Source organism: Gavia stellata, chromosome 12, assembly GCF_030936135.1.
Source record: "Gavia stellata isolate bGavSte3 chromosome 12, bGavSte3.hap2, whole genome shotgun sequence".
NCBI lineage: Eukaryota > Metazoa > Chordata > Aves > Gaviiformes > Gaviidae > Gavia > Gavia stellata.
In genome coordinates, this window is record NC_082605.1 from 9,864,062 (window position 1) to 9,877,564 (window position 13,503).

Genomic DNA, 13,503 nt, shown 5'->3' on the forward strand with positions numbered 1-13,503 from the left:
GACCTGCCAGAATATACAAAATTATGAAATTACTAAATTATCACTTAGTCTGAAAGTTGCTTTTGTAATTAATTCCAGCATCTTCCACAGTAATCAAGTCTTCAGAATGATAAAGTATGGTTCAGAAGACCAAAAAAGCTTGGAATTTTATCTTTCAACTTCAGCTGTTTCCAAGAAAGAAGCTAGGGGAAAATGCATTGGTTTACTCTTTTAAATATAATACTGATGTTCTTTTCATTAAGACTTTATAGCACTCCTATGCTTGGGAACCAACTCTTGAAATTGGCAGGGATGTGGTCTTGACACAAGGTTTTCTTTGAAAATTTGTTCCAGCTGGATCAAGTTGTTATCATTTGGAAACTCTGCACATAGAGGCATATGGCCATTAGAAACGTACCAGGGCAAAACTGGCTGTAAGTGAAATCTTTGAAAATTCTTTGCACTGTGATTTTTCAGTACATGGTTGAACAAGCCTTTCCTGCAATTGCACCATTAGTCTCTTGTGGCTTGAGCCAGCAGCAGGCAGGTGAAACAAAGTCTTTCTCTCCTGAGGCACTGTCAGTGCATCCATGTGCCTTCTAGACCCAGGAGAGAGATTAAGGAGACTTAAGGAGAGAGATTTCTTATCTCATCTCTCTCCGTGTTCATGTTAGGGAACTGGAAAATGGAAGGGTCAGTGGCTAAGGGAGTCTGTTGATGGGTTTAGGAGAGGCTGAGGAAGGTATTGGCACAAGAAGAACAGAGAATGGAGAATAACGAGATGGTTTAAGGAGACAAAGGGAACAGGATTGGACTGTTCTGTTCTGGGATTTAGAAATATGAATGGTACAAGATATTCTAGGTGGCGGTCAATTAAATTGTACAGGGAATAGTGAAAACTGGAAATATAGGTTGGCAGAGTGAGGAGTGATGTATTGCTAGGGGCCTGGAAGTGACTGGTCATGAACATGCTTGACAGTGTGGATACCAAGGCTGATAGGAAGAAGGAGGAAGAATAATTGGTAGGTGCTAGAGAACAGGCGGAGAGTAGTATGAAAAACCTTAGCATTGGAGTTTGTGACACGCAACGTGAGCTTAATGAGCTTAGGATGTGGAGAAAGGGATAGGAATGAAACAGGAGTAGGTCTAGGGCTGTGGTCAGATGGGAAAGGAACAGGAGTAAGCCGTGGTTATGTTCGAAGGCAGAATTGGGTACATGCAGCATTGAAGTGGGCCGAAGAATCCGTACCTGTATAACTTGAGATGTAACACTGGATTTCTAAGTCTCGGGTAAACGCTTGCAATATCCACTACTGATACGTTTAGAAATGGATACCAACAGCCATCACTCTGTTCGTGAGGACTGCAAAGGTCTTAGATGGTATTTTTCAGTATTCTAACCAAGCAAAATCATATGGACAAAATAATGCTATAATACTGGGGATTGAAGTTAGAGGCAACTTCATTCTGATATTTCCTAGCTTAGTTTGGCTTTGTATCCATAATAGTGTTTGAACTTTTTAGTGTGTAATGTTTTTGTTATAAAATTATAGAACTATAACAATGCTAATACTGATTTGTTTAAATTCTCAGGAGAGTTATTGTGAGAGATGGAACATTTGTGACAGTATCTTCACTGTATCCTTGTTTTAAACTGGCTCCATGTGTTGAAGAGACACCACCCCCTTACTTCAGGAAGTACTTCTTTCCTCACATCTTCACAGTAATACTCTACTTGCCTCAATATCGAGCTTCCACTTGCAATAGGAGTTGGGAAGGTTTTAGCAGAAAACTCAGAGTTTGATTTCTTTTTCTTTTTGCTTAAAGTTTCCCTTTAATTTAGTCTATTGGCAACTGAAATCCTGACCCTGTGGGAAGCGAAAAAAAAATGGTCCAATTGACTTCACTTGAGAGAGAGTAATACCTACTGTTTTCATGGCTTGGTTTGAAAGCCAAGACAAGGCTCAGTGTCTTGTGATTGAGTGCTGGGCTAGGCAACGGAAATAAGTCCCTGCGAACTCTGGAACTGACCTTTGTTTTGAGTAATAAATCTTGAGGGGGTTTTTGCTGTTGTTGTGTGATAGTAATCTGGTTGGAAATTGGAAGAAGAACAGTATATCATAGCTGATTTTGTTGAACTGGACCACAAATTGCAAGCTGAGTTTGAACTAACTTGGGGGATTGAGCCTTAGTGCAGAAGTGAGGAAAAAGCTGAGGGAGGGAACAAAACAAAGACAATTGCTTTCACTTGGTGCTTCTAAATGTAAACAGAACAGAAACACCTCAACTAGTCCCAGGACTGCTGTCAGGACAAAGTGTTGCCTCAAGACTCCTTTTCCCTATTGAGTGAGCATTGGAATATTTCCATTTCTCTTTAGCTCATTTATGTGGCACATATGGTGTGGGATTCATCTCCCTCAACTTCATTCATGCAAAGTTAAACAGCTAGTGAAGAACAGAGTGAAGGAAAAGCTCCAAAGTTCTTCCCAGTATCTTACAAGCTGTTTTAGAATGGGACAAGCAGCACCTTTGGAGTTTTCTGTCTCTACATATGAAGGATGTTTAGTTAACTTGTGTAGAGAGGCGATTAACTTTGAAATAGCTGACATTAGGTGAGATAAATCCTACCAACAGAGAATTTTGCATTAAATGATCTTGCATGAAAACAGTTATCCCAAATCTTTCTTCCGCAATATCTGCTAATCATCCGGCAATGGTGTTGAGAGCTGCCAGAGCTGAGGGCAAACTGGTTTTGCTCAGACATTGTGTAAGTTCTCACCATACTACAGAAAGGCAGTCTGACATTATCCAAACAGGATAGTGATTGTGACAGCCAGGTAAAGAGTGACCTCTGGTAGCTTAAATGTGTGAAAAAGATTAATAAATCAGATGTTTTAATCTAGCAATTTCAGTATAGGGGACAGGAATAAGGATCATAATGGTACTTACAGGTTAGTATTGAGTAACTATATATAAATGTATGTGTATACAGATGGATATTTAGATGCATGCACAGGCCAGCTTCCCTTGATTTTTGGAAGCTGTTTTACAAAGTAACATTGTAAATAGATTTTTAAATTTATGTGGAAGAGAGCAACTTACCAGTTGTGAATTATTCATTGAAAGCAAAACTCCACAAATTGTATTGCCATGTTGCAAGTGGAATTAAAAAAATACATAAAGGTATTTCCAGAGAATTACCCAACCTTCGATGAATACATGATTGGTGTGAAATGCTGAAGAACCTTCTCCTTGGCCCTGAGGTAGGAGAGGTGGCTGAAGGAGCAGGTTGCTGCTGTACCCTGGGCAGGCAAATTGCATTTTAAGTAGCCCTGAAACAGCTTTAAGTTACGTCTGCAGTTGAACTGATTCCTTGATGGCTGGGACATATGGAATTAAAAGGATTGAATAAAACCTTATTTAGCACATCATTCCCTTCTGCTCTGTGGTAGACATGATAACATGGTAGGAGCAGATTTGATAATCTGCATATTTTCTATCTGATATATTGGCTTTGCATAGCCTTGAGCACAGCAGAACTCAGTACAAGACAAATGTGTTACTTTTTTCATCTGCAGTCTTCCTTCCATGCCATGGCAATCTCCAGATGCCGTAACAAAATGTAGTGTTGACCTAGTTAAGTTAGAAATGCATTTCATTACGCCAGGATTGTCTTTGCTGTTATGCAATGTGCGAGTTTCATGTACTTTAATCCGTTTACAGTTTCGTTTGTTTGTCCAGCTCTTTGCCAAGCTGAACTCTTTATGTTGCTTCAAAAAACTATATAGCACTCTAACAACAATCAACCTGAAAATCTGCCAGTCTTGAATGAAGTGGATAATTGAAGTTATTTACAATAATTGCTAGGCTTTTAATTTATTTTTATCTTTTATTTATAATTTGTGCTTTGATTGTGCTTTGATGCAGCACTTACTGTGGCTGAGCATTGTCTAGTGAGTTGTTGTAGTGGAATTTGATAGTAGTTATAGAGCAGTCATTTTTTTTCTATGGCATTAGTTGCAAGATTGATAGCTGTCTTAAACTACAAGCACTAGGAACTCTGATATCAAGATAACAGGAACTAAATAACAGCATTTTTAGTCATAGAATTTCCTAGAGAATACCTTGTAGCTGAGGAGAACAGAGTAGGAAAGAAATTATGCTGCTAGGCTTTCTGAAAAAAACTGTCCATGTCCTGTTCCCTGCTCCGTTCCTTCCCTGCCCCCGCAATGTCAAGGATAAAACCAGCCAAACTGCAAATCTGTTGTCATTGGCCTGTCTGAAAACTCATGTCTTTCCGATGGTGGCAAATATTCCTCCAAGGTCATCATCAGTCTCTGATATCTACACTGCTTCTCTGTTGGTTACAGCAAATGTGCAAAGCTATTGGCAAAAGGACAAGAGGAAACAGCCTCAAGTTGCACCAGGGGAGGTTTAGATTGGATATTAGGAAAAACTTCTTCACTGAAAGGGTTGTCAGGCTTTGGAAGAGGCTGCCCAGGGAGGTGGCTGAGTCGCCATCCCTGGAGGTATTTAAAAGACGTGTGGATGAGGCGCTTAGGAATATGGTTTAGTGGTGGACTTGGCAGGGTTAGGTTAATGGTTGGACTTGATGATCTTAAAGGTCTTTTCCAACCTAAATGGTTCTATGATTCTATGATAAAATAGTGAGACAGAGAGGTCTGTTTGCACGTCGGTGCATTCATTGCCATATTATATGATACTGTTTTCAAGCATAGAAAGTAATAGGGATACTGATGAACTTCAAATATTCTCTGTTGGCTTCTTTACCTTCTCCACTAAATGAACTGTGAAAGAAGCAAACCCCAGAATTCTGACGCAAGTAAGGTGGACTTGCGGCAGAATTACCACCCATGCCAGGGTATTACCTAAGCTCACTTAATGCTAATAAATCTTGTTCTTTCCCAAAACAGCCCAACCTTTTCAGAAGTTTTCAAAGCACCTGCAGCCTTACAGCTTTCCTGGAAAGGAAATCCCTTTTTCACTTCTGAAATGAACCCCAAAATGGGGAAGTCATAGGAAGGTACCTGGGTAATGTTTTTAAAGTTTGGAAATCTATTACTGAGTGCTCCCACATGCACAGCATAGGCTTCTCACGAAGAAACCACTGAAGAAAATTGCTCTGATGATTGAAACACAAGTTCTGGTTTCTCTCCCAGGAATATACTCGACTGCTGAACTATGTTTTAAATAGTTATCTGGCTGCACTTTAGGCAAGATTTTTGGCATGCTCACAGCTCAATTACTATAGATTTTGATTGGAAATTAGATATTCAAATCAATAGTAAGGTTATTAAAATTGCAGCAAGTATTTCACCTGAAGAAGGGTAACTATTGGTAGTTTTAAGTATTTTCCATATACAGAATACTGCTGTTTTTTGCTCGGTAATGTACCAGAAAACTTCCTACAAAATGTGAAAGAAATAAGCTCTTAAAAACAGGGATTAGTTTTCCTGTGTTTTGCTACCTGCTGTCTTTATTGACAAAGTTTGCTTACATTTGATTAAGATAGAAATCCCTGTTACAATTCCATAGGTAGGAGTCTGGAGGCAGGCTTTTAAAGCTACATAAATTCCTGGCTTTTTTTCCTACACATTGTTGTTTTTTCAAGACAAACTTTCAGTGCGGTATATTCATAGGTTTTTCTTGGGTTTAGACTTTTTGCCATTTTTTTAATAAGAGTGGCTTTTAATTATTTTTTTATTTCCAAAACACATTTTAACTTAACCTTGAAGACACATACAAAGTTAGTATAGGAGGTGAACCTCAAACAGATCTGATGCCTTGGGAAAAGAAAAGAAAGTGTGTTTGAGTCAGATGCTAGGATATAAGAGCCTCCTACAAGTTTATCTGCACTTCTTTTAATGACTATGATATCCCTCTGCTCAGAGCAGGGTCAGAATTGGTGGCCCTTGTCGGGTGTACTCTGGATGAAATTCTTATAGGCCTAAAATGATAATTCCGCATTGTGCAGGACAATATGGAGGTAACAGCTCAAACTGGCAAGATTCTGTACTGAAAGAAATGTTAAGGCAGAGTCTAGTGAGTTTGGGAACAATATGTTAGTAGAAGGGCTGCTGACAGGCTCACATTTTTAACCAAGAGAACTGAAGCTGTGCTTCGTTATTTTTGTAGCAGTGAGGCATGAGCCTGGGACCGAGTAAAGAAGGAGCATCTACTATTGAGAGGGTAGATCTTTCATTATTTTCTGTTTAAGTACATCACAATACACCGGGTTTTTTTGCTATTTTGAAATCAAGTTTTATCACATTGATCTTATGGAATATAAACTATTAATGTTACGGACTGAGATAGTATCAGTGCCTAGTTGGTACTAGTTATAATTAAGGTCTTCTATCCTTTCTTGAAATTTGTAGCAGTTCGGTTTGGAGAAGAGCAATTTCTAGCAGCATTTCTGGTTTTATATGTAGCAGTTGGTTTCTCTTAGAAAAATAGAAAGGAAACAATGAAATATAAATGTGCTATCAAGATTTGATAGCTGAAGAGAGAGAGGACCATAACTTCAGTCAGCATTTATGGATAAATGTTAGTGACCCTCTGCAGTTCAGGAGTTCAGAAACTGTTTCAAACTTTGTTATGCATATGAATTTATTTAATCTACCTTCAAAATGGGATTCTAATGAAGAAGAATTATTGACAAGTAAACTGAAACCCTTACAAGGGTTACTTGGGAAACCCTTACTTGGGAAAGTTATAAGGATTAGTTCCTTAACCGGAGGAACCTCAGTTGAACTGTGCTGTAGAAGGTGAAAATTTCTTCTTTATCTATGTGCTGCCCTTGACTTGTCTGTGCATGTACATGCAAATGCCTTTCCACACGTAGAGCTAAATACTCCTAAAATATAGACCCTTAAACAGTGTAACTCTAACAGTGCTCACTCAGTGTTCATAATTCATTCCATGTGAATGCATATAGATAACTCGCAATTCCCTTCAGGATAACCACATCTTGGTAAGCGTTTACTTGCTACAGCAGTGATTTTAGAGCATGTCTACTCAAATGAAAATATATTGGCATTTGTATTAAGAGTGTCATTATAAGCTATTAAGTTAAAATCGCTAATCATGCTAATGTTGAGAATCATTGCTAGATAACTGTTCAGTCATTAAAATATTTTAAAAGGGATTTTTGGCCTCAATATAAAAATGTTGCAGTATTACATGTGGGTTTTACATTTTTTGCCTCCAGAGTGTTAAGGAATTTCTTCAATCATGCTTCATCCCTTTGGGAACAACTTTTAAAACCAGCCAAACAAAAGCAACACAAAAACAACCCATAAACAAAAAAACCCCACCCAACACCCAACCAAAAAAAACCTCCAACCAAAAAACCCCCAAACATTTGTATACAATTTCTTCATTCTGAGATCATCTGTCTATATCAACTAATATGCCATGTTGTGGATTTAGTCTTATTACTAGCTTATCTTTTCTGTAGCTCTCCCAGATTTCTCATGGTCACCTTCATAATGGTGTTGAGATATTTAAAGCAAGCTGTGGTTAAGGACTATTACGTAGGAAGTGCAGCACATGGTTGTGTTGTCTACATTCAGTGTACCAAAATTTTAACTTTCTTATTAGATTTGTGAGGGTGAAGCACATAGTGGACCCGTATTTGTGTCTACGTCTTCGAGGAGAAATACGTGTCGGTAGATTGTTCACTTTTTTGTTGTTCCATTTCCTGTAGAGAAATTTTCCTGCTGCTGAAATCTATGTAACTTCTTTTTTTAAAGAACAAATGTAACAACTGATATCTTAATGAATAAATCAATAAAGTAACAATCAGTACTTTTCATTTCTGAGCTGCCCTCCTTACCAGATATTTCTACTATTACCCATCTTCTGCTTCTCTAGCTATTTCTTACATGGGGGGATAAATCTTAGTTTAAATTTATTTCACTGAGGCAAAAATGTAATTGAAACACATTGGGATCAATACAAACTATATAAGAAACCATGAATTATTTTTCTAGCCCACTGGGTACTAATATCTAGACACTGGTATCTCCTGAAATCCTATAATAATTGTTCTTCCAGTGAGTAAGTAAATATTTCAGCACAGAAAGAAAAACATGTTTCTCTTTTCCCTGTATTCCTTTCTGTATGAAGATTTTTTTTTTGACCCTTCTTTCACTTTTTTCCTCTCAAACTCATCAGAGTCATGTTCTTTTGTATTAGGTCTGCACAGAGTAGTAATGCAACTATGGTTTTAATATAAAGGAGTACACACCTGCCGAAATGCATTGAATTAGAGTAGTTATTTTGCATAAAATGCCTTTTTCATACTTGAAAAATGAGGGCTAGATTTGTAAAATACTTTCAGCAGGTCACTAACGTGCTAAAGATGGAATTCTGAGACCAGTCAAATGTTTAAGAATTTATTTCACTTGCTGTAAGGCTTCCCTCTCAGAGTAGTTAATTTGTGTTACTTCTCTATTTAAATTCTAAATGCAAAAAATTGTGGGTCAAATTAATGTTTGATAACCTTTCAAATTGCAAGGTGTCTTTACTACTATTCGTACAGTGCAGGAGCAATAGGAACAAGTCCATAGAACTTCACTGTTCTATTTGAAATATTTTTTCATGGCTTCCCCTCATGATGCCTCGCAAAAGGCTACATTAGTTGCGGGTTCCTTTACCCATGTACGTGTATGCAGGAAGGTGAGCCGGTACGTTTTTCGGTTCAGTTCTGTTTTGACTTGCCCCTGGGGTTGGAACCATTTCAGGTCAATTCCAGTTTAGGTCAAAAGGGTTTGCTAAGACCAGCTGGGTTTACATGGGACAAGATTTTTAAAGGTGGAAACAGTCAAATGACAGGGGTGTGGACACAGCACAGGGCTCTGGGAAGGTGGACTTCATCTGCTAACTCTTGCTCTTCTGTATCAACCTGGGCATCAATAGTGTTTCCAGTTTTTCATCAAATCTTTGATATCTGTAACGCTGTACTAAGGAAAAAGGTATGAAAAACCTTCCCACTGGGGTCTGCAGGGAAGGTGCAGAAGCCCAGCTTGTGCTCAGCCGTGGGTGAGCGATGCGATGAGACAGAGATGTGGAAGGAAGGCTGTGATATGCTGCTCCTTTGCAGACCTCGGTGAACACAAACGCTCCCTGTAACCAGCAAGACTGCCGTAAACTGTCAGGTTTTTGTTGATCCATTTACTCTGAATTGGCAACCAGAAATATTTTTCTTGGTTCAATTTCCATTATACGGAAAATATGAATTCTGATTCCATTTTGATTTATATCCAAAGACTTGATGGAAGTGCGTACAGTTCTGATAAAGGCAAGCAAAAGTGTGCACAGCTGTCCACTCTGTGCATCATTAACAAGAGCCTGTAGTTCACTTGCTTCCTCATAAAAAATATTTCAAAATATACACATGTACCAGTGTCTGATAGATCAAAGAAAAGAAAAGTAATATATTGAATATTCTGTGACAGATTATTCTTTGATTAATTTTGTGTTGTACAGATATGAATGTTCAGGTAGATTAAATAAAAACTCAAAGTTACTTCCATAGTTAAAATATTTGGAATTATATATATGAATAACACCTTAGAAAGGATATAATGTCTTTTCACAAGAGAATGTCTGCAGCAAACCCCTATATGAATTAAATTTTTCAAGTAGCTGTGCAACCCCTTTTTTTTTTTTTTCCTTCAGATGATAGTGGTAAGGAACAATAACTACTACAGGGAGTTCTGGATATTATTAAGAGGAAAAAATACTACTGTCATTCAGTAAATATGACTTCTGTAATTGCAGAAAAATCTTCTTGTGGTTATGCAGGATGTTAAGGTGGTATTTACAACACTTCAAATCTGCTAAGTAAACAAACCTAGTCTCTATTTTTCTTATCTTTTATATTTGATGTGTTATTTAGAAATTCCTTTTTATTTCAGTTGCTAGCAATCAAGTGCATTATTAGGAAATACCTCCTTTTCAAATTTTTAAGAAAGTTTTGAAAAGGGCTCCTTCAGGCAAAATAAGGTCCAGTGTGAAAACAACTTTATTTTATGTTCTTTCAAAAATCAGTATCGGAATGGGAGCTGCAGGGTGCTGAGCAGTAGTGGATAACATGTCCTTTATTTATTCATTTTTTTAGTACTAGTTGAGCTCTTTTGAGAGTTTTGTACCACCAATCATGGATGCTGAGGGTTTAAAAAACTTTTTCTTTTTTCTTTAAATATGGATCATTTATTTCTATTTTATGACGCATTATAGGAGGTATTGTGTGGTGACAATGAATTACACAATTCTCAAACAATCCCTGTTGTTATACTGGAAGAAACACTTGGATTTAAAGATGTTATCTATTGTTTCAAAAATACACCTTTTTTTGTTTTTTCAGCGTCTTGTTGAAGCTGCAGAAGATGCTTACCTGAAACATGAGTTTGATGCTGACTTACAGGTAATTAATAATTATTTTCTTAAATATTTATCACTGAGTATACTTTAACAGTTTATATTATTAGCTTACTTGAAGAACTGCTGTAGAAAGCCAAGCATGTGAGTAATAGAGGGATGCTGATTACAGAAAATGGAATTAATGAAGGCTGGCTCCATATTTTGACAGGTTAGGCATTTAGTGTTTGTGTGTTGGGAGACCAAGCAGGTGGATTTTACTCTTTTAGAGATTTCATTAAAATTCCCTGCATGTCTGTTTAGGTCAAGTTTTTAAACACTGTAATTAGCAGCATGTTTCATCGTTGCAGTGTACTGGCAAGGAATTGTTCTATAGAGAGTTGAATTTGCAGATGGGGTGGGACCCACAGGGATGGGATTAGTATGACCTTGATTTGTGCAAATGGTTTGCGTTTGGATCTGAGTCTAGAGCAGACACCATTTTTTCTCTTACCTGGAAGCCCTTAGAGCCATACCATTATTGTCTCAAAATGTTGCCTTTAGGAATAACACGGGAGGGAGAAGCACTGTGGCAGCTCACAGTTAAAAATATTTAAAAGAAAAGCCTTTGCTTAAATAAGACACATAATTAATTAAAAAAACAGGTTAATTTAGAAACCAATTAATCTAAGCTAAAATGGAAAGTTTAATAGAAAGCGTTAATACTTAAATGAGTAAATACCTCCTTACCTTCAACGAATTCCTATATCCTTGGTTTCTTGAATGCCATGTAAGGTGGAGTCTTGTTTACTTTGTCTCTAGCTATCTAGATTTCATTTTAAAACCTTCTGTAAATATTTGCCATATGTCCATTTAAATTTTGATCTTAAGCATTAAGGAAAACAGGCTTTTTCCGTAGACTTTTTCCTGTACATGTATCTAAGAAATACACAGATCTGTAAGTTCTGTTTTCAGATTTTACCATGGTTACTTCCAGTAATCACAAAATATTTTATTTTAATGAAAATGTGATGCAAATTACTGATTTCTGTACAGAAAGGAAAAAAAAAATAAAGTGAACTTTTCAGAGCTAAGGATAAAAAATTGAGTTTAGAAGGCTGATACTGAGATTTGTCAGCCCATGTTGGAGTAAGGATAAAATGAACACCTTGGAAGTGATAATTCATATTATTGTTGTATTCAATAAATGCTGGCTTCTGCATTCAAATGCTCTGGAGTTCTATTACATTCCAGACTCGCAGAGGTGTGCTGCATTTTATTTTTTTGAACTTAAAGCCTTGGAGAAATAGGAGTTGTTGTCTGGATAAATCAGAAACACACTTTATAGTGTGGGATAGTTCTCACTTTGACAAAGTCCTACATTTGCTGAGGCTTTGAAGATATTAACACTTTCAGGAAGCCACTTAAAAGCCATTTGTGTCAGCAGCATTAACAGGACAATCAAATCTTTGTGTAGAGCTCTGTTGTTTATTACTGTCACGGTCCATTAAAGCTAATCAATTGTTAATCTTGGTTTCAGCGACCCCTTTGCAACCCTTGCTGGGTGATTGTTGTTCTTTATCAAAAATCTCATAATACCATCTGCTCAATATAAAATAATGGCCAGAATGATTTGATAGCGTACATTTAAGTGGAGGGGGGACAGAAGGCTTATGTAATATAGAGTGTATATAATTCTGCTATCAAAGAGGATTTTTTTGGCATTTGTATTGCCTTGGCCGATGTGTGGAAGGCAGGATTAAATGCTTTGAATTAGTGTTATGTGATACAGTACCAGTCTGCTCTCTTTGTGCTCAGATATTCTGGAAATTCAGAAAGCACATAAAGAAAGTGCTTTTGTGCTTTTTATTGGTCCGACATCACCTTCTATGTCTTGAGGACAGTATAGATAATTTTGTGTCAGTACATAAAAATGATATAAGGGAGAAATAAAATTATATTAATATTTTTATTGACTGTGAAAAACCACCAATTTAAAGAAAATAATAACTGGAAGAGTTCATCTTTTAGACTGCTGGTATTCTCTTCAGCAGTGCTGAAACGATGTTACTTGGTTAGGCTAGACCTGATCCCTTCTGGGCATTTTTATTAGTAACGTTATTAGGTTTGTCCTTAGGTATTCTATAGGTATTCTAATCAATATATTGTAATGCTGTATAATGGTCTAAGCACTCGACTATCTATCCCTGGACTGAACCTATTGGCACCACCAATAAAAAAATTGGCACCACCAATAAAACCCTTGTAGTTATAAATAAAATTCCCAGTCAATTGAAAGAAATAATTCAAAATGGGTGATATGATGTTTAACTCATCAGCATTATATATTGCGTGTTTGAGTAATGGCCAAACTAAGAATCTGTGAGAGCTGACTTTTAAAGATTTACCCTGCAGTGTTTGGGCTTTGGGAGATTCTTTTTTCTGTTAGGGATGTGAACCAAGAGCTGCAGTTTTAGCAAGTTAGAGGAAATGACCTTCTAAATGTTACTTATACTTGAACCTTTAACCCAATCCAGAGTTTTCTCACGCTGTGGGTATGGTTTCAAGTTATTCTGTGTTATTAAGGACTCTTTTCAAATTGTTGCTAAGGGAAATTACTGTCTTTAATCGTACCTAATAATGTATTTGCGGATATAAGATAAATTATCATTTGTATTGCTACAGCAAGTTGCCTTGTCACAATATTTCCTCCTGATTTTGTGGCTTTAATATGATGAAAAAAACAATGTAGAGGCCAACTGCCAAGCACAGACTCAGCAAGAACATTGGATGTTACAGGTTTTGAAGTGATTCTACAACCATCTGTTTGTTGACTTAATTGTTTGCCAGAGAAAAATTTTTGGGAAAAGATTAAAAAGAGGGTAGTAACTTATGTTAAGAGGTGATCTATCAAAAAGAAATTTCAAATCATTTATAATCATTGTTGATAACTGAAATCTGGCCTCCTGATCATTTACTTCCTTTGTGCTTGGGTATGTGTTTCCCAAGATGTAAACTGCCTTGTTAAGATTCGCAGAAACACTGTGGTGAAGTTTGTGTTCAGATCCCTGGAAGAGGCTCTGAAGTGGAAAACTCTTCCCTGGAGCTGTCATATACCTAAGAATTTGTTGCGTATGC

The 13,503-nt window shown here is 37.0% G+C and overlaps 1 protein-coding gene across 1 annotated transcript in view; it reads left to right on the forward strand.

Annotated features, from left to right (window-relative positions):
- The window catches only part of CACNA2D3 (calcium voltage-gated channel auxiliary subunit alpha2delta 3), a 463,311-nt gene that overhangs the window by 128,879 nt on the left and 320,929 nt on the right, over nt 1-13,503 (forward strand). Inside the window, exon 4 of the mRNA XM_059823195.1 lies at nt 10,373-10,432. Coding sequence (XP_059679178.1) covers nt 10,373-10,432 — 60 coding nt within the window. The remainder of the gene's footprint in view (nt 1-10,372; nt 10,433-13,503) is intronic.